This window comes from Nilaparvata lugens, chromosome 1 (genome assembly GCF_014356525.2).
Source record: "Nilaparvata lugens isolate BPH chromosome 1, ASM1435652v1, whole genome shotgun sequence".
NCBI lineage: Eukaryota > Metazoa > Arthropoda > Insecta > Hemiptera > Delphacidae > Nilaparvata > Nilaparvata lugens.
In genome coordinates, this window is record NC_052504.1 from 87,013,503 (window position 1) to 87,035,136 (window position 21,634).

General features: G+C 34.8%; 1 protein-coding gene across 2 annotated transcripts; it reads left to right on the forward strand.

Moving 5' to 3' along the window:
- The first annotated feature begins 443 nt into the window (after positions 1–443).
- Positions 444–20,766, forward strand: LOC111051801 (keratin, type I cytoskeletal 10-like). Of its 2 annotated transcripts, XM_039419495.1 has the most exons (5): positions 444–1,385; positions 14,358–14,636; positions 15,421–15,690; positions 17,556–17,732; positions 19,176–20,747. In XM_039419495.1, the coding sequence occupies exons 1-5, from the start codon at positions 1,154–1,156 to the stop codon at positions 19,409–19,411; spliced, it is 1,194 nt and encodes a 397-aa protein (XP_039275429.1). In that variant the 5' UTR covers positions 444–1,153; the 3' UTR covers positions 19,412–20,747. The 2 variants fall into 2 exon arrangements, with proteins under 2 accessions (XP_039275429.1, XP_039275430.1); XM_039419496.1 differs by lacking the exon at positions 17,556–17,732 and having other exon boundaries at positions 1,122–1,385; positions 19,176–20,766.
- The last annotated feature ends 868 nt before the right edge of the window (positions 20,767–21,634 follow it).

Genomic DNA, 21,634 nt, shown 5'->3' on the forward strand with positions numbered 1-21,634 from the left:
TAGAGAACTCTACATTCCCATTCATTCACCTAGATCATAGAGATATAATGCAATAAAAAAAGGAACGTCATACGTCAATTAATTATCACAACATTTCAACTCATCAAAACTATTACATTCCTCCCATATTGTTACCAGGACGAAGAGAGGTGGATTCCAGGCATTGTTCTAATATGCTTTGTTCTTCATTCACTAGGATAAAATTCAATAGCAGAATTCGCTAATTGAGGATCCAAATTTCAATTTATATTGTTGATAGTTATGTTTCTCTCTTTGCAATCAAGTAGAAGGAAATCAAAATCCTCTCTATTCTCCTGAATTGTTCCAATATGAATTATTTTTCCCCCATTATCGATTTCAACTATAGCAGAATTTACTGATTGGAGATCAAGTTCTTCTTCTTCCTTTCAAGGTGGAGGTATCATTGCCTGTTCCGAACATCATCGTCTTTATAATCAGACCATTTTTCTCCTGGACGTCCTCTATCTCTTTTGCCAACTGCTTTGTACAATAAGGACTGCTTAGGAATCCGGTCTCCACTCATTGGAGATCCAAATCCCAATTTATATCATTGATAGTTGCTCTCTCTCTCTTTGCGATCAAGTAGAAGAAAATCAGAATCCTTATTTCATTCTCCTAGATATAAATTGAACATCCAAATTTCAATTCATTGAAACAACAGTTAGGTCCCTCCCATTGCCATCTAGGTAAACAGAGAGAAGTAATGCACATTCTACTCGTAGTATAGAGAAGCAACAAACACTCTTCTCTATTATTTACCTTGATTGCAACCTGATTAGAAATTGATACTGGCGAAGAAAGTGAACTGAAATCGAAAATCGGATCCGCTGAGGAGAAAGAATGCAACAGCGGGGCGCCAGCTTAGGATCAGCTGATTTTCCAGACGGAAAGTGAATTTTTCCAAGTAAAGCACACGTTCAAGGACACTTGCAGAGCCGGTCACGCGGATTGTCGCACAGCCGGATTCAGAAATAAGCGGCTACAAACAATAATAGAAATGTGAAGGAAAACTGAGAGCAGCAGATTAGATGAAAGGGATGGGGATCCCCTCCGTGCCACTGACCAAGTTTCTCGAATAAAACCGGTTGCGGCCTGGAGAAGGGAAGCAGACGTTCACTAGACGCCGCGAGAGATGGCCGTTCTCTTCACCAGCTCCTCTCTACTCGCTTTTCTCCTGTGTAGCGTCGTTTCTGCTGAAGGAAGCGTCGTCGAACCTCAACCTCCATCAACCACCGATGGCGTCGCTGCACCCCCCGGCGTCACCACAACCACCTCTGTCGGTGACGACTGTTTCGCCAAACCGTCCATGGCTTGTGTCGAGAGGAAGATCATTTTGCTCATCGATCGACTGTCCAGGATTAAAGGTAGTGTGGATTTTTACCAAGTCCTATTTTATCTGTCTCAAGTGCTTAAGTAATCGTTGATGTGTTTACTTATACCTGGTTAGTGAGCAATTCAAGAAAGGAAGCTACTCTACTAAATATCCCACAATTTTTGTGATTTTTCATCAAGTTTTATTCATTTTTATCTGTCTGTAGTGCTTGTAATCATTGATTTGTTAACTCATATCTGAACGTCAATATCTAATCTCGAACGTTTGATATCTAATCTGGTTAGTGAGTAGTTAAAGAAAGGAAGCTATTTTTCCAAGTGATATACAGTTTATAGTTATCATACATTGCCAATGTGTTCAACGATACCCATTGGTGTATCATGAGTACCACTGTTATCTGTTTAGTGAGGAATTCAAGAAAGAAAGCTATTTTTTAGTATATGACAGTTTTTAGTCATCCCAATTTATCGTTGTCAACTATACTGGTGAGTGAGACTTGAATCTAGCGCGATTCTCATAGAAGTCATTATTTTTATCCATTATAATTGAGTATGATGATTGAGTCTAGAATATTGCCTTTTGAAAATAATATGTACCTCAGAGATCATTTTTCGTTGTCGTTAGTGATACCTGATGAGTGACGCTCTCAATAATGCTTCCGAATATCTCACATATTGCATTTAGTTGTTTGTTATCGCTATAGTATTCAATAGAAGCTCAGGAGGGACGATTGAGTATAATTTATATTGGTATCAAACGTAGTGAATTCCCCAGGACTTTTATTTACTTATTAATTAATAAACAAGGTAGAGACCAACCCAAAACTGTTTTTAACCTTAATTTAAAATAAACAGTCCAGGGTGTGATGATTCGTATCACACACAATTTCAAGTCCGAAAAATGTATCAACTAGAATTTTGAATTTGTCTGAACACGAAACCAAACAAGAAACTTCTTGGATGTTTGTGAAGTTTATAACTATCACTGAGTTTATCACCTCTTGTAGCTTATATTGTCCCACAGAGAGTTATCTCTCAAATATCACAAAGGAGTTTGATGATTCTCTAATGCATGAAAATTCCACACATTCCCAAACTTGGATTTATTTTTACAATCATCATCGACTTTCAATTCGTGACAACTGCGAATTCGGAAAGCTTCTGTCAAACATAGAAAGGTTTCAAAATTCTCACAACTTTTTTCAGGCTAAATTATTAAAGTTGATAATAACCACTCCTTTCCAGGATTATAATAATCGAAATAATTATTCTCACAACTTTTTTCAGGCTAAATTATTAAAGTTGATAATTACCACTTCTTTCCAGGATTATAATAAACGCAATAATTATTCTCACAGTTTTCGGTCACTATATTCTACCATCCCCTCTACCATCCCCATAATTACCATCCCCATAATCATTTCATTGATTATCATCTCCAGGTTTAAAATATTAGAAAACTCCCAAGTCAGTTTAAATTTCTCGATCAATGGAAGAAGAGCAGTTACCGAAATCCAGAAGCGATGAGAATACTATGAACCAACCTAGCTACTAGAGAGCGAAATCAAATCAAAATCACAAGTTTCTGTTATTATAAGTTTAACAATACCTTAAAAGTGAGACGATCAATCGCCTCTTCAGCATCAAAGTCAGATTAGATTTTATTGACTTTAAATGATTGAAGTGATAGTAAATAATATATTATGCGTTATATTGGGAGTATTGTTATATAACATTTCCATGATTTTGAGCATTATTATTCCAAAGTTTACAATCAATTATGTATGAACGACATAAATAAAGCTTCTAAAGTCCAAACCATTAGTCTCAGTCAATGTAATCTATGCCAATGTCATGAGAGACCAATCATTAAGGTGGGAGTTGGCCCATATTTATTCGACGTTCGATTTCATTTCTTAATTACATTAATTACGAATCATACAAAAAGAGAGTTAACTATTTGTCTTGTTAGGGCTACTCTTCAATTGGAATAAAATAAAAATCTACCTGATAATGAAATACATGTCGAAACATGTAGTAAGTAAACAATTTTAAAAAAAGGTACTTAGATTTTTATTCCTTCCCAATATACTAGAGGATCTACGAAAGTTTTCTTTGGAAGATACTATTGATTTCTAATTCCACAATAAATATTGTAGAAGAAGGCTTGCTTATTATTGATGAGTATCATAATAAGACTATAACCAAGTTCAATTATTGATTTCCTTGTTCATTTACAATTTTTCTAAATACTTTTAGTGAATACCTGAAAACTTCTTCAACTTATTTCTCCACGAATTTGGATTCCAAAGTAAATATCCCATTGGACAGTATCGACGAAATGGAGAATATGATGACGTTCTAGCTTCAGCCAATGAGAGCTGCTGTGGGCTTGGATTTGTACTCGTGAAATGTAGGCCTACTCGCACATGATTGGTCGAAGTTTAGTGATTTCTCAGCTGGCTTTGGAATCGCATCCACCAATAGAATCGAAGAGTAGTTCCTTGAACACACTGCTAATTTCTGACATTGAAAAGTGTTATTTCTTCAATATTTTATAGCTTCGATTCTGTCAATTGTTCTTCTTACAAACAAGGATTAGGCTATAACCTGTTCCGACTCACATCTAGCCAATTATTCAAATAAACATAAAACATCCTATTATTGCCACCGCTTGCTTGGTCTGCCAACATCTCTTTTGCCTACTGGCTGATAATTATAGACTTTAAATGGTATTCAAAGAAGTCAATTGTTCAAAGAAGTAAATTATTAGTTCTGTGATAATAATAACAAATATTCTGAATATTTCTGATATTAGTTCATATCATTTTCCAGTAAATCATGATCCCAAAAAACGTTAACAATTTTTCAAATTGGATAATCTCTCTTGGATCGATGGGATCTCTCTCACAATAATTTCTTTCTTATGGTTTCTTTGAAAAATGAAAGGGATAAATAGCATTATCATGATTCTGATTTTTTGGTGAGAATCAAATTATTTGTTGATATATACAGAAATCTTTGTGACTACTACATGAGTTGCATTGGTCTATTTTCACATTAGTTGAAAAACCTCATCCGATCATAATTTTCCTTAAATATTTTTAATTTGTGATATTCAGATTCTCACTGCATTCTATCATAAAGGTTTTGTTAAGACGAGATTTCCAAAACATTTTGGATGGAATAATTCATTAGTTGACCGATCAGATCATTCCAAAGCAGTCTACAACAATTTATTGAAGGTTCACAAATCTCCGATTTCATACGGTTTGGGAGAGTCTGCACGGGATCATGGAGAATGTGTCTTATTCGCAATATTCACTTATATTTCAATGCAAATCACTAGGGTTGAATCGTTGAATGAATATTATCATATTAGAACCTTTTATTATGGATTGATAAATGTTTATTGTAAATTAACATGAAATCGTGATGAAATGAGATTAGAAGATTCATTTATGAGAGTAAAGAGACTCGATCCTTATGTCTCAAACCATACATGAAGATATTAATACTACTTTCTTCGCACATATGGAAGCTAAATTTTATCTAGTAACCATTTATTTCATTTCTCTTAATAATGAGACCCAATAATTAAAATCAATGTGGATGAATAGAGTAGGCTATCAGAATATTGAGATCGAGATTTGCTCTCAAATTATATATTGAGTTAAAAATACAGTATTATTTCTTTCTCATAATATGCACATTTTATAGCAGCTGAATGTTGTTCAAAATTGTTGTAGCAAAATTTGTTGTTCTCTTGATTTCATAACTCCTTGATTCCATTGGACAGTATTAACAAGTAGTATAGAGTTCGATGATGCGTATGAAATATTTGCTGAAAAAATACGTCTGGTACCAGATAGCAGATTGTTGCTAAATCATAATTCAAGGTGCTCATATTTTGAGATTCAATATTATGCTAGAATCATTCCTTGATTTGAAAATATCAGTGTTTTCTACGCACACAAGGCGTTTTGAAGCTGGTAAATCACCCAAGCAGGTGATCACCATATATCTGTACAATGGACCTTATTGTCATTCCATCGATGTTATCATCTACTTTGGACTTCCACAGTGACCGATTGTCTGCCTCATTTTTGACGCTTTCCTCGGAAGCGCCAGGCATCTGAAAAGTGGGTCATTATCACAATCAGCCATATTTCACTCCTTTCTTCCTTTTCCATTCTACATTTCCTCCCTCTTCCTTCTTCATTCTCCTGTTTCCTCTCCCCTTCCTCCTTCATTCTATGTTCCCTTTCCTTCCTTCCTTATTCTATCCTCATTTCCTCTTCCTTCTACCCAGTGTAAAATGTCGACACTCCACTCATGTGGAGAAGTAAAGATCTCGAAAGTAAATTTAGCGTGTAATCGACGTGTTGTGCCTCCAAGACAAATATCATAATTGTCCAAATCACCTACATAAAGATCTGATTCGAAAGTGGTTGCTGGGATTTTACTGAACAAAAGGCGATTAGCTTGGGATCCTGCCGCGCTCACTAGCCATTATCACAGATAATGTTAGATTCTAGATCAGTGTTGCGAAGAATGAGTATTTGAATGAGGTTTTGTTTCATCTGATGAATCAGAATTCAGAAACGTTGTCCGGTGGAATTCGGTTCCAATCTAGCACTTTGGCTAACGGACAGTTTATCAAAAACAAAGAAGTTCATATAATTTCTTCCAGCTATTATTTATTCTGTTATCAATATTCGCAGTAGCGAGAGTCCTTAGTCTATTTTATATCATCAATCAGGAATTTAGTTCTATCAATTATAAAAAAAACTTGAATCAATAGAGAATAGAAGATTCTATTAAATAATTTTTGAAGCATAATGTCTATGGAAGGAGACTAGAGGAGCTCTCTTATGAATCTGAATGTTTGAATTTGAAGCTATTGTTCATAATGTGGAAGAAAATATCACACTCTATTGGAATTATGGGCTGTAATTTTCACCTGAATACTTGAATCAGAAATTCATACTTTTCTCATAATTGATTGTAATTTTTGTCTCTCTGTCATAGTTTTTCACGTTCGATGTCTTAGAAGCTTAATATTATACAAAAGAATAATCAAATTTAAATAATAAAATCAATAAAATAAAATGAATCATTTAAATAATCAATTCAATTTCCACGAATTTACGGATTAGAGTTACACTATAATTAATAAAGTATAAGCAAGTACTGTTGCTCATTCAACTCCTAATGCCAATTTGTCTCTATGCTTCTAAATTATTCGAAAAAATGAATTTAACATTAGCTCATGCATGATATTAAAGGTCGTTATAATTAAAATCCCTGTAATTTTGAGATCCAGCCACCAATTGAAGAGATAGGGAGAAGTTGATAATGAACTCATTCACATTATGAAGAATAGCCCTCAAAAACCTTCCAGAAAAAATAGAGAAAATGGATTTATCAGTAGAAGAAACAATAAGCCGAGCCTACATAAGAACTGTAGAAACAATGAAAAATATAAACAAATTAATATGAACTTCAAGGTTGAGTGGTTGAAAGGACTTGAAAGTCCTAACACCGCCTAATGAAGAATATTTTCATTTCATTTCAACTACAATATTTCAAGGTCATCATACCATTGGCTCAAAAATGTGAAATATTATTACAGTACAAGGTCACCATAATATTGGCTCTATAATGTGAATTGGCTCATTTACATTGTGAATTCAAAAACCCACCAGAAAAAATAGCGATTTATTAGTTAACGATAAGCTGAGCCTACATACCAACTGTAGAAACAATGAAAAATAAAGATATCCGTTTCAAATTTTAACTTCAAGGTTGAGTGGTTGAAAGGACTTGAAAGTCCTAACACCGCCTAATGAAGAATATTTTCATTTCATTTCAACTACAATATTTCAAGGTCATCATACCATTGGCTCACAAATGTAAAATATTATAACAGTACAAGGTCACCATAATATTGGCTCTAAAATGTGATTATAAAGAGATTGGTTTGTAGTGGAAACAACTGAAACATTTCTCTTGGACTGCATTCTTCACATAAATATTATTACTAGACAAAATTTATCGCTTGCACTCTATTGTGATATTTTCATCCAAGAATGATGATGATGATGATCCATGCAGATAATAAAATTGAACCGCAATCTTTCAATTGGAAAAAACGCTATATCAATATATTTGGAGAAAATTATTGTGTAGAATAGCGACGAATTATCCAGAAGCATTGAATACAGTTTTTTATCAATTTACTGTGGCGCGATCAATAATATAAACACCATAACATCAATAAATCTCTATTGAAATGGAAAGAAAAGAAGTGAAAGTGAATTGTAGCGTATCGTCCATCCAGGAATTCTAGCAATTGATTCAACACGCTCACCCATCTGCCATCATCTCTCTCCCAGTGGAAAAAAGCACGCACTATGATTCGGCCAATAAAGAGTTAAGTGAATGAATGGCCAAAAACTATTTCGTTTGTTCAGATACTACAATGTGTAGTATCTAGTACGTAGAAACCGTTGTACGTTTTATATTAATATTACACTAGGCTAGTGTAACACATGTATTGCTTGATCAGTTGAGAGCTACTTTATTTATGGAGTGAGATAGACTATGAGTAGTTGGAGTCTGCAGTGATTAATTTCGCAGGATAAGATAGGACGGAAAACTGTAATGGAGTCCGAATGTATGGTTAATATTTTTCAATTGATATTCAATTGGCATTTGTTCTGAACAAAACGAACGCAAGAATTTGGGTGAATGATAGTATAAACAATTATAATTTTGAGTGATTGAAAAATAAATATTGCCTATTCTATTGCCGTTAAATTCTTAGAACAATAGGCAAAGTCAAATATTGAATACAGTATAACAAAAGATAAAGTTGAGTTTAATTCAGTCTTGATTGAACTCAAGAGCCACTAATTGTTCAACCCTATATTTCAATCTCATTTATTTTGGGTTCACTTCCTTTGAACAGAATATGTATATCGTGCTGGCTGTGCAGATAGTATAGATGATGTTCGACTTGATTGAAAATAATTAGATCGGTGGAACATGAATATTTATTTTCTAAATTTCTCTACCAAAAGCACTTAAATAACCTGCCATATTATAAAAAATGTCCTATTTCATGTAACATCGTATCATCGCAAATAAATTGAATTGAATTTAAACCAGCCATTTTATATCCCGTGTTCAGTTGCCAATTTCAGCCAATCAGAATCAAGGATTCTGACCAATCACGAGAATTCAACAATATAGATGCATATTGCTTTTGTATAGTGCTACCAAGTAAATATGTAAATGCTTATAAAATAAATGAATAAACTCTTCACTGTAGGCTAGGCCTACTCATCTATCGCTTACGATTATTTCTTTAAATATTGACCCAAGAAAATTGTTTCACTGTGAGCCATAGGTCTACTAACATGTCAGGAAATTTGATTCATTATTTGGTAACTAATATTTTCTCAACACCCTCTTGATTCGACATCGTTTTGTAATGAAACTCGGAATTTGCAGAAATCAAATCAAATTTATCACTTCATAAAAGCGCATGATACAGCAATATGAACTGTGAAGGAAAGTTCTTCTTCTTTTTCCTAAAAGTATTGAAGATTCTCAATAAATTAAATAAAGTAAATCGATAATCGCTCTATTAAATCATGACCCAGGAATTGCTGCTATTTATTGGCTGAGTTTAGAATCACATACATTACAAACTTTCAGCCAATCAGGAGGGAGAGTAAACGGAGTTGAAAATATGACCCAACATGCTGCCTTCTACTGGTAGAGTTCCGAATTAGATCACAAACTATTGCCCAATCATGAGAGTCGAGAGTAGATCCAACAAGCGCTACCGAACTAAAATGCAAAGACAGACCATGATGAATAATGATTATGATGATTATGATGAATAATCGCTGAATACAATTATTGAGTAGAATCTCTGTTTAAAAAGGTTTGAATTTGTCATTACTTTGGCAGACTTTCAAGTTGGGTATTTTTCACACTATCGACCAATCAGAAGAGAGTAGGCGAAATCGGAAGTGAGCTATCTAAATTAACCATATCATGGAGTCTGATTTGCTGCTTGATTAGACATATATACTCGTATTGTTGTAGGGTGTAATCTGTTCCGTATACATTGGAGAAATATTATGTTTAATTCATGAATTTGAATTGAACATTTTTTCTCAGATATTCGTTATCACAAACAGGAAATACTGCAAGGCTAGCAGCATATTGAGCCGCGACGCGACGTGACGCGAGTCTGTACTAGATAATTATCATGATATGATCATATATTATAATGTTAACATTGAGACAAGGCTGGCTCATGTGAGCATTATAATATGATCATATTATGATATTGTTTTATTAGTCTAGCAGACTCGCGTCATGTCGCCTCGCTTTTCGATTTATGACAAGCCGAATACAGTTTCATATATTTTACGTAGAATATTTTACAAGAACTGTAGCCTACATTGCTTATTAATAGGTTATACTAACTACCAACTTCATGAAGTTAAAACCATCATGAAAAAAATAGTGGAGTGGATCATTGGTCTGGGATTACAGAATCAGGGTGAATCACAAATCACAAGATAATGACTGATTCTATTTTTGTGTTATCAATATTCAAGCTGTTTACAAATTATATTGTAGCATGATTACAAATATGTTCAACATCTTCAAACTTACTTTTCCATTTCCTCTGTGAACCAGATTCTCAAATAAAAATGTACTCCGACGCTCGTGCCCTCTACTATCTTGCTTGGAAATTTGTTCAGAAATAAAGCCCGAGCATTGTTGTCAAGATGAAATCCAGTACCGCTTTCATTGGCACATAATTCACAAAGATCTCCCACTATGATTTGCATTTTTCTCACAAGAAGAATAATCGTCCCACTGTACCATTTTCCTTTTCAACATCCCACGAGCGCAATGCTCATAATAGAAATAACTATCACTGTACAATAATTCATATGCAAGTTTTCTGCATATTTTATTCATATTTCCTTTCTCCACGTTCTACTTTTCAGTATGTCTCAGATTTAAAGCCTGCAAAACAAATCCATCGACATGCGCAAAATATTCGCATTGTTTTCACATTCGCAATTATTCATTTCCTCTGTTTATCTATGGCATTGGGACATAATAATTATTGCTGTAGCTTAAGACATGCGTCATTCGGCAAACACCGAGCAGCGACTCGCCGAATCGCTAGTAGTGTGGATGGATGTTTGTCTTTTCGGCAAGCAGCGAAAATTCGTGCTCGTTGTTTCAGCCGGCTCCAGACATGCGACATTCGGCGAACACCAAGCGTACTCGCCGAATCACGAGTAGTGTGGATGGATGTTTGGTATTTGGCAAGCAGTGAACATTCGTGCTCGTTGTTTTCCCGGTCAGGGTCGAACATCAAAGTGGACGAATATTCGGCAAAAGGCACATTTCATGTACATACCATAATACTATAATCTAGTGATGCCGAAACAGATGGTTCGAATTGATAACTAAATTATTAATAGCCAGTTCAATTTTGTAAGGTTGGCATCAAGTTGAGGAAGGTTTCTAAACAAGATTTGAACTCTGTCACTTTATTATGTTACTACCAAGTTGAAGAACTAAACTTCAACCTCTTCAAGATTTCACTCGCTCAAGTTTCCAGTTTGTCAACTTTTAAAATAAACCCTTGCGGAGCACGGGTTATCTGCTAGTTAATGAATAATTCAAATCTTTATGAAAACTAGATAATAACCAGTACTGTCCAGGTTAATGAATTATAATCTTAATTCTATAAATGTTTTAAAAATTTCTACTAATATTTATTTTTATTCAATTGAAGTTAAAATTCTAGGATTTTTTATGTCCTGTACAGTTATTGACCGGGGTACATAGGGTTAGTTTGGTTTATTTATAAAAGCAGGATTAGCAAGAAGAACATCTTCAATATCGAGATCCATGTTGACGGTAGATGACATTCAGTTGACGAATATTAGCTATTCCCAAAACGAGCAAGTGCTCGGCAAACCACGCATGTATGTAGATGTGTGCTCGTTAATCGGTAAATATCAAGACCAATAGTTCGCCGAACGCCGAACATTCGCTGCTTGCTGAATGACGCATGTCTGGAGCAGGCTTTACTGTTAACAACTGCTAAAACGTAATCATTGTTTGATTTACTGATCTTACAGATTATAAGATGTTCATAAAATGGGATGTGGATTGAATTATATTGATAGTTGAGTCAATTCTTTTTTCGAAAGTACAATACAGTATGTCATGAAGTAGGCTGTCATGGTGGGATGTGATCTGTGATGTAAATCAGCAGAGCCAAACTCTAATAGGATAAATGGCATTATCCTGTACTATTAAACGAGCAGCTTCTGTTTATATATGTTTAGATATGTTTTATATGATTGTATTTCACCAGATCTCGAAATCGGCTCTAACGATTCTCACGAAATTCAGAAATTTCTCAGATGGTGGTTGCCATGGCAAAATTGTAACGTGCTATACATTTTCGGCTCTAAATTTATTGTCTAAATTTAATATTTTCTAAATTTGGCTTAGTGGTTTTGTGTTTTGTTTCGGTTTTGTATATGTTTGGACTTTTCAACATCAAAATGAACTATATTCCGAAGTAAAAAGTGTAAATTTAAAGTATTGTGCTTACTATAACCTTAGTGTCCGGTTTCCCATTTGGGAACTTTGGACTACATACGGTGAGGTGGAACTATCCTTGGGTCTCCGCACCATTCAAAGCCATACGCTAATAATAATAATAAAGATTTGATTGCACTAGGTCTCATACTTGGGAAAACTCGCTGAAGGACATTAAAAGAATAATTATTATTCATCCTTGGAAAGACAGCTGATAATAATTGTCGTCTGTTGGTGATGGAAGTGAGTGAGTGATTTCATGTGTGTGGGACTGTGTCAAAATTATGACTCAGCTGTTGAACTTTTGTAATCATTCAATCAGGTACTTAGTGCCGGTTGCAAAAAAGCCGTGTTATTTTCAATTCTGATTAATTCCAGTAAATCCATCTTTTTGAAATGGTCTTCTCTGATTTGGTTCACGTGAAGTTAATCAGGATTAAAATTTAACCGGCTTTTGTGCAACTGGGCCTTTGTGAGGAAAGTTTTGCATTTCTTCTGGGAATTAATCTCAATTTACTGTGATAAGATAGAACATTTCTGTATGAATTTTATGAATGTTATTATAATTTCTTCTTTCGTAAATAATTGTTCATGCTTTTGTACTCCAAGCGAGCGAAGCTCGGTTCCCGATATTAATCCTTGATTGTTAATTATAAAATATAACTGCCCCGCCCGCCGTAATAGCTGTTTCAGTCACGATTTACAATATCAACGATATTGGGATACTGAGAGCGCGTAACATCACATATTGAACGAATCCTCATTGTGATAATAGTTATTTGTGCAACTAGTGCGCAAAGTGACAGTTTGCTGCACCGAAAGAAACGTTTACGCCCGAGCCGTAGGCGAGGGCGGAATGGTTTCTTGAGTGCAGCAGAGGAACTTTGCGCACGTATTTCACATTAAGTTTTTCCTACAGTTACCATGGAATATGAAAAGTGGGTAATTATGGGTAAAATTGCCTGAAATCCATCAAATGTTTTTCTGTGTAATTTTATTATTGATAAAAAACTTAATCCTAAAATCCTAAAGTCCTCGTTGTCCTTGGTTATAATATGTAATGTAATAATTAGCGCGTTGTGCTTCGTTGCACGTCTGCTCACTATAGCAGCCCAGTCACTGTTACCAACTTCATTTTGATTTTGCTGCACTGTTGCTCCATATAACCTACTAAGTATTTTGCGTTGCCATGTTGCAAATCTGGAGTGCAGAAAAATTTTTCCCGCACTAGAGCGGAAAAGTGATTCTTTGCGTTCTGTAATCAGTGCAGCAATGGCCACTTTTCAACGTAACTGTAGGAAAATATAATTCCTAAATGATAATAATATCAATTTTCGAAACCATAAGAAACCTTAATAATATGAACTTATAGCATAATATAACAGTTTTTAAGCAATTTACAAGCTCTTTTGTTACATCACGACTGTTTGAGGCTTGGACTAAGGTAGTCCGAGAAAGCCCCATTATAAAGCTGGATTCCAACTTATCAGTTGAAGTGACCGGCACAATGAAAATTTAATTTCCATGAGGACTATTCCCACTCATCACGATCAAGCGAGTATGAATATAGTCCCATTAGAACTTATGGAAATAATATTCTCACTTTACCGGTCACTTTCACTGACACTGATATGTGGGTATCCAGCTTAGTTGCAATTCAATCCCATTCATTCTCAACACTCAATAATAAATTCAGAAAAAATGAAAAAAACAATGACAATGACAGTAACAATGAATATATAACACAAGCAAAAATTCCTAAAATATGATGTGGTGGGCTGGGGAAAAAGAGGAGAAATTTACATTGTATTCAAGATGAATGAATGAAATGAACCAAGTTTGATTATAGAACAAATACAGCATTAGTAGATATCCCATGGTATAGGTAGTTTATGTCACAAATTTCAAGCCAATTTTTTGTTAACTGAAGCTGATCACTGTCGACTACTGTCTATAATATATTACTGTTTTTGCGAGTGTAAGAACGGCACAGTGAGATGTACCAGCGTCACATAATTTCACGACAAAGAACAACTACTAGGACCCGGTTGCACAACAGCCGGTTAAATTTTAACCGTGATTAATTCCAAGAGAACCAATCAGAGAAGGCTTTTGAAAAGACGGCTTCTCTGATTGGTTTTCGTGGAATTAATCACGGTTAAAACTAGGACTATCAGCTTGAGTTAACAGTGAAATTGGGAACGTAAACTCCCTATACCATACGACCTTTACCTTATTGTGCTATCTATTCTCTATGGTTTTATTCGAGTGAATCCAATATTTGAACCTGAAATCTATTGGTTATCAAATAAAGTGCAACGTGTTATGTATTATGTTGCCAGCAATACGCGTGTTTGGCGATTGGATCTCTGTAGTGCGAGTGGACAAGGAGAGTGAGAGTGCCGATCCAACGTCGTCCAATGAGATAGGAGATAGCAGCCGGTCCACGTCCTATGACTTCAGCACGTTCACAACTTTGCTCGAGAAGAAATTTGACAAATTTCTAGAAAGTCATGTGGTGCGGGTGGCTCTGCCAACGGGGGTCATCGCGAGAGTCGATGGAGAAAGCCGAGAGTTCGGGTCTTCGGTAGATATCAGTATCGGCAGAGCTATAGCTGAAGGTAATCATCGATTATTGAATTTATCATCATTGTCATGATCTAAAATATATTGCTATACTCTCCATTGATTTCTCATTAACTATTCAAAATTTCTCATTAATTAGTTTACATTAATCTCATGAATTATTTGTTCTTATGATGAAACAATATTACTAAAATTAGTTTATTTACGACTCACACAAAATACTGAATTTGCTCTCGATCTCGGTTCAGCGCGGAAGAGAATTTAAATGAGATGATGCTTTTGGAACGGAAAATCAAGTTGAATAATTTAGAACTCCAAGAATAAACTGAAAACTCAAATCAACTATGATTGGATAAGAATCACATTGTATGCGTGTTTGTACAAGTGAACTTCAGATCATGCATGAGTCGAGAAACAAAATCTGAAAGATACATTGAAACACGATGTGACTTGTCTGTAGCTGCTTACACTGAACTATATTTTGCACTGAGTAAGGGCAGGGGTTAGTGTTCACACTAAACCTATTGCTTATTTCAGATTTTGTTTTTCATCTGCGCATGCATCACCACGCGTGCACTTGCACATATACGTATCCAATGTGATCATACACTAGAATTCTGTCAAATATATCCAGTCATATTGCCTTGCATAAAAAGATTGCAATTTCGCACAATTTGGCAACATGGATATTTTCTCCAAGTCTCATCTTATATGAGTATAGATAACTTGGCCAAAAATGAAATGCTCAATTAATACCACAGATTCACGCCTTCATTGTCTGTGTTTATATGGATCTATTTTTTGTGGACGTCGATGCAGCGCGCAAGAAAATGAAGATGAAGAACATGCTGCACATGATGATGTCCGGGCTGATGAGTAAAGCCGCGCTGATGGGTCCGCTACTGATGATGATCGTCAAGATGAAGGCGCTGAAGGCCCTGATGCTCAGCACGCTGGCCCTCATGCTCAGCAAACTGCAGCTGTTCAAGATGCTTATGAAGGGCAAGGGCAACTCCAAGGAGGTCATCATTCTGCACGAGATGCACGGCGGAGGAGGCCACGGGGGCCAGGCTAGTTGGTCGTCTGCAGGTCAGTTCCTCTAAACCTAGTCGATTTCGTGAATTGTTGCTTGGAATAATGAAAAACAAAATTTTCTTTAAAAAAAAAAGCATTTTCGAAATAATTAATATTTTATTCTGCATGAATATTTTTCAGGACATGCTTCACGGATTTGCATGAGCTTGTTACTTTTGTAAGTAGGCCTAATAATGCAGAACTGCGGAAAGCTTCCAGACTTTTACTATTTGTCCTAGTGGATTGTACTAAACTCGACAGGACGTGATTGCAGCTGTGTGAAAGTTGAGAGCACCTGAAAGAGTATTATTCATTTATTTGTACATTGAAAGATCCACAAATTATTGAAGGCAATATATTAATGATTTGTGATTTTGGATGTTTGAAAATGTACTTTTTTTGAAAAGATGTTATACTTTAATCCAAAGACCTTGGATTAGACTCACATGCAGCGCTAGTGTTGTACTTGGAATTGAAATCGGCCATTGAGGGGGCAACCTATAAGATTATTACATACCAATGCCTTTGTAATCTATAATATTTCAAATATATAGATATAATATCTCGTGCTAAAATACCCCAATGGCGGCCTTCAATTTCAAGTAAGAGCTATCATTGGGGAGGCATAGGCATTGTGGGTCTATATCTCTTTAAGGTCTTTGCTTTAATCGAGCGAACTACCTTGGGATTGTTTAAGTGCATGTTTGTACGAAATTGGTTCCGTTTCTTTTAGAGAAGTAGTGCCTACTAAAGAAAATTATCAGATATCAGATCCCGTTGATAATGTATGAAATATCAGGGCGCCGAGCTTCGCTTGTTATTTTTATTTATTGATAAACAGAACACAATTCTCTAAAATGATCGTGTTTACAATTTACAGCTGGCTATATTTCATCTTATGAATTTCCGTGATGCGATTTTTTGATTTTTCACATACTCACTCGCTCACTCACTCGTTCAGCGAGTTTTCCCAAGGATCGAAATTTTATATCATAAACCTACTATGTTCCAAATTTCGTGAAAATCGTTAGAGCCATTTTCGAGATCCGTTGAACATGAATATCTAGATATAAATATAAAAATACAGAAATTGCTCGCTTAATATAATAGGATTCCAGCATTATATAACTTCTATATTCTATATCAAATAGAAGATTCAAATTGATCTTTAACGTACATATCAGTCATTCACCAAAATACTTCAAATTCCATTCAGAGGAAGAAGCAGGTTGAAGAAAGCAGGAAATTCCATACCTTGCGATTGAAAGCATCTTCGTTTACATTCCACTGAGACGATCATTATATGTGATTTAGATCAATCATTAAAATGTGATAAAATAATCTGATTTAATAGCGATTTTTGTTTCTATAAACTACCCTCTGTTAACAGTTTGATGTCAATATTTCTTTGAACAATATGAATACAGAAACAGAAATTGCAATCAATGACATAAGCAGCCAGAGTTTTAGTTGAACTTTGTATTATTTTTAATTTTAAATTAATTTTGTTTGTAAATATAAATTTGTACATACTTTTTCAAGTTTATCCTGATTTATAACTTATGAACTTTTACTTTTAACAGTCTGTTTCTTGAATGTTAATGTAAATGTGTACATAAACTAAATATTTGGACAATATTTCCATTAAAAATCTAGAGATTGAAGAAGTTTTGGTAGTTTGCCACTTTTTCCCCTCGTAAGCCCGTGATCTATTCACGTATCAATCGCGTTAGCGTCTTTTATATCCACAGACATCAACCTCCCTATTTATTTGAAACGGGTCTGTTACCTTTCCTTCAACCTCTGGCCGTTCATGAATCTCTATTGCTGGACATATGATTGTCCTGCACAAATATTACGAAAACTATGTATTTCTATAGGGGGCCAAGATAGCTACGGACCTCCGAGTGACAGTGGGGGTGATTACGGAGGAGGCGGAGGTCATGGAGGTCATGGAGGTGGTCACGGAGGTGGTCACGGAAGTGGTCACGGAGGAAATCATGGAAGCAGTCACGGAGGCGGTCACGGAAGCAGTGGAGGATGGTCTAACGGAGGTGGTATGTAGCTGATGTCACCGGATCGAAGATTCTACTGGAAAAAGGTTGTTCTCTGGTCACCGTGTGGTACTTTGATCATCTTCTGGACGTGGATTACTTCTTGACTTATTTCAAAATAGTTTAGTGAAACCATTCAATCTTATTTTCGTCTTCAATATAACTTCTCCTTATTGTATTGATTTCTCATTATACTCTGGGGTGATAACTTCTTTCTTAAAAAATCTTTTCTTCATCTTTCTTCGTTGACTGTACTATCAGTTATTAGTTATTTCCGGTGTCCTTCCTCAAGTATCCTGGCAAGTAGCAATACTGAAGAATCACGATTGTATCCTAAAGAAGAGAGTATTCTGGAAGGTGTCTTCTACTCTTGATTGTTTTTGTTTTGGTCAGCACTTTTCATTTCAGAATCTACACCATTTTGTTTTCCTTTTTTCCGACATGGAGTTTTATTCTATTGTCAGAGTTATTGAAGTTATTCTATGTTAGTCTTTCCTCAGGTATCTGAAGAGAGCATTAACTCTGTAACAGACAACTCACACTGTTATCTAGAAAACGACCTTGTTACTCGTATCTCCAGTATTGTTGGTAATGGTTCTCAAACAAATCACAAATCTGTCAAAACTCTATGGTTGAATCTAATTTTCAGTTTAATATCTTGGTAAGTTTTATACAAATCGGAGGAAGCTTCTAGTTGAATCTTCTCTTTTTAGACGAGTTGTTTTATTGTAGCATTCTTTTCTTTTATTCAGTTGGACAAGTAGTCACCTTTTCTAGGAACTTGTCTAATTCTTTCTCGGGTAGCATGGTTTTGGTTTGTGAAGTAAGCCTAATCCAATTTTCATATTTTTCCACGATATTTAACATTAATTCACTTGGTTGAATATAGTCGCTCATTAACTTAGTATAATTACTGGGAACGGTTAACAGTGATTTGTTACTAATTATCTTTTGCTGACTTAGTCATCAGAACAATCAAAAAGGTATCATACCATTCAATCAAACTTCTTACCACACAATGCTATCACACCTCTAACTTGAAATTAACTTTTAACTGGGATTAGTGAACACTGTAGGAAGGTATCTCGTTTCAACCATAAGAGACATCGGCATTCCTTTTATGATCACTATACGCATATTTAAACTATCACTATTATAGCAATGCTCTGATTATTTTGAGCTAGATATTATGTTTCAATCAGTTGAAGACCCCATAATATACAAAATTTCAAATATATTCACACTTAATATATATTAGAAAACCTTATCATCTCATATGCTATGCATAACTGAAAATCATTGACTTATTGAGCTTCTCAAATCATTATTTCTGTTTCATTAATATTATTACCTATCGAAGATATGTTTAAAGTTCAAATTTTAGGTTCATTGAAATCCATACCGTGAATTGGACTCTCATAGATTTGTTGTTTGTTGTGTAATCAGGAGGCGGTTACGGGGGCGGAGGCGGTGCTTGGGCGAGTGCTACCGGCGACAGCTACAGTACAAGTGGTGCCGGGGCCGGTGGAGCTGGAGGCGGCGGATGGGGCGGAGGCGGTGGAGGCGGAGGTTGGGCGTCCAGAATGTACGACCCTACATGGCTGGTCTACAAACACAATCGCACACTTTCCGCAATCCCTGCAACGCAAGACAACAACGCCAAAAACAAGAAACAAATGTGATAATAGTTGACGCTTTTAATGTTGTGATTCTTGATGTAGTGTTTTGAGGTTAGATTTCAAAGTTGTCATTCAATATCAGATTTCTTATGTTGTCATACAATATTAGTTTCATAATGTTGATTTTTGATGTTGGATTTCTATGTTAACATACTATATTAGATTTCTAATGTTGGATTTCTATGTTGTCATTCAATATTAGCTTTCTGATGTTGTGTTTTGATATTGGAAGTCTAATGTTGAGATTTGATAATAGGCTTCTAATGTTGTGCTTCGATATTGGATCTCTAATGTTGTTATTTGATATCAGATGACTAATGTTGTACTTTTATGTTGGATTTCTAATGCTTCAATTCAGTATTAGACTTCAAATGTTTTTGTTTCGATGTTAGATGCCTAATGTAGTGACTTGATGTTGGATTTCCAATGTTGTGTGTCGGGCAAAATTGCTGTGATTGATACGATATTATAATTTATGAATAGTACAAAAAAGAGTTCAAATTTCATGGGTTGATTCTTCTTTTCCATCAGTATTATCAATGTTATCAATGATGGCAGATGATGGCTCATTCCTAAATTGGACCCATGGCAATACTTTGAGAACAATGTTTTAATGTTTGTAATGTACAATAGCCTATTCATTGCAAATCTAAAAAATACATAATTGGAGCAGATCATTGGAAATTCATTAGAAACATTGAATGAGGATTTCAGTGATTGTTAGTTTCATGTGAGGCCTAGAACGTGTTTGCAAAGCTGTATTTCCAAACAAAGCTATAAATTTCGCTCCTATTTTGAAATATGATTCAATTGAAGAAGTCGTCATTAATTAAAAGTCGTGATTGTCTTCATATTTGAACGATAGTATAATCAATAGTACTATTAACGATTCAATTCCTGAATAGGATGACAAAATTAGATTTTTGAAACTCTGGCAATTTCGTGTGAATAGAATGACTCATAATATTGAATACCATAATTTAAAACTGTGAGCGAAAACCTGTGTCCGTTCATGTGACATCAATCATTATTTTGAAATATTATTAGAATTCTATTGTGATAAATATTTTAGATTTTTTTTACGAGTTTCCGAGTCATGGATTCAAAGCTTCAATTATTGTAATTATATGTTAATATTACAGAGACTTACTTTTTCATTACAGTATTTATTTTAACACAAACATATTATTTATTATAGATGCTACTAGCTTTAATATTAACTTATATTATTTTTTTGTATATTGTGTATAGTAGTTTTATTGTGCTTTATTTATTATTTTTGTTATCCGTGATGAAAGTATATAAAAATTGTTGATCACTGGAAATAGTCAATTGAATAATATAATATGATTCCTGCTTGATTTAAAATTTCATTTACATATCCTTATTCTTAGTTATTAGATTCTCAAATTCTTATGCTTTGAATATTTAGCATACTCTTCAAAATAAAAATATGAATTCATTGCCATTTCCATCCAATTATCAAAAAGCGATGTACATTCATGTATCCTTTATCTATATTTTCAAGTAGATATTTTTCAAATTTAAACAGTATCCTTGTTACCTTTACTAAAGTACAGAGGCTACCTCAGTTCTTGATTGCAACCCTGATTGAAGATTGGTATCTCTCATCGCTATAAGCAATCTGGACTCCTATACAAGACTCCTGGGATCATTTCTGATAATTCTTGTTTCAAAGTTCATCCAATAATGTATTGAAATTTTATTTTTGACAAATAGTTCGCTATTCTTTTAAACTTCATAGTATCATGAACGTTCGTTCATGGGACTTTGAAGTTGAATCGAATATGATCATTCAATTTATTCTTAACCGATGTGAATAAAATAAAAGATCAATATGAGAAATTATTTTTCTGGGGAGTTCTAGAAACATTGAAAGAGTTCGTTGTCAAAGCTACAAAAAAAACAAGATTTTGAGCATTGTTTCATTGAGGAAGACCTGTCCCTACGTTGAGAAAGTGAAGAATACTTTCCTTCTCACCAGGAAACCAGTAAATAATAGTCTGAAACCCAGAGTATTATGACCATGACAACGACTTGGAATTGGATCGACTCAAATCACTCAAATTGCGATATTTTACTCCTCGAAACAAGTGCATGACATTTATGACATTTATCCCATTACTATTTCGCGTCTCATTGAACAGCATGAGTTCGCTGACGTTCACTGTGACTGATTCAAGTTAGATCCACTTTAAAGTGTCA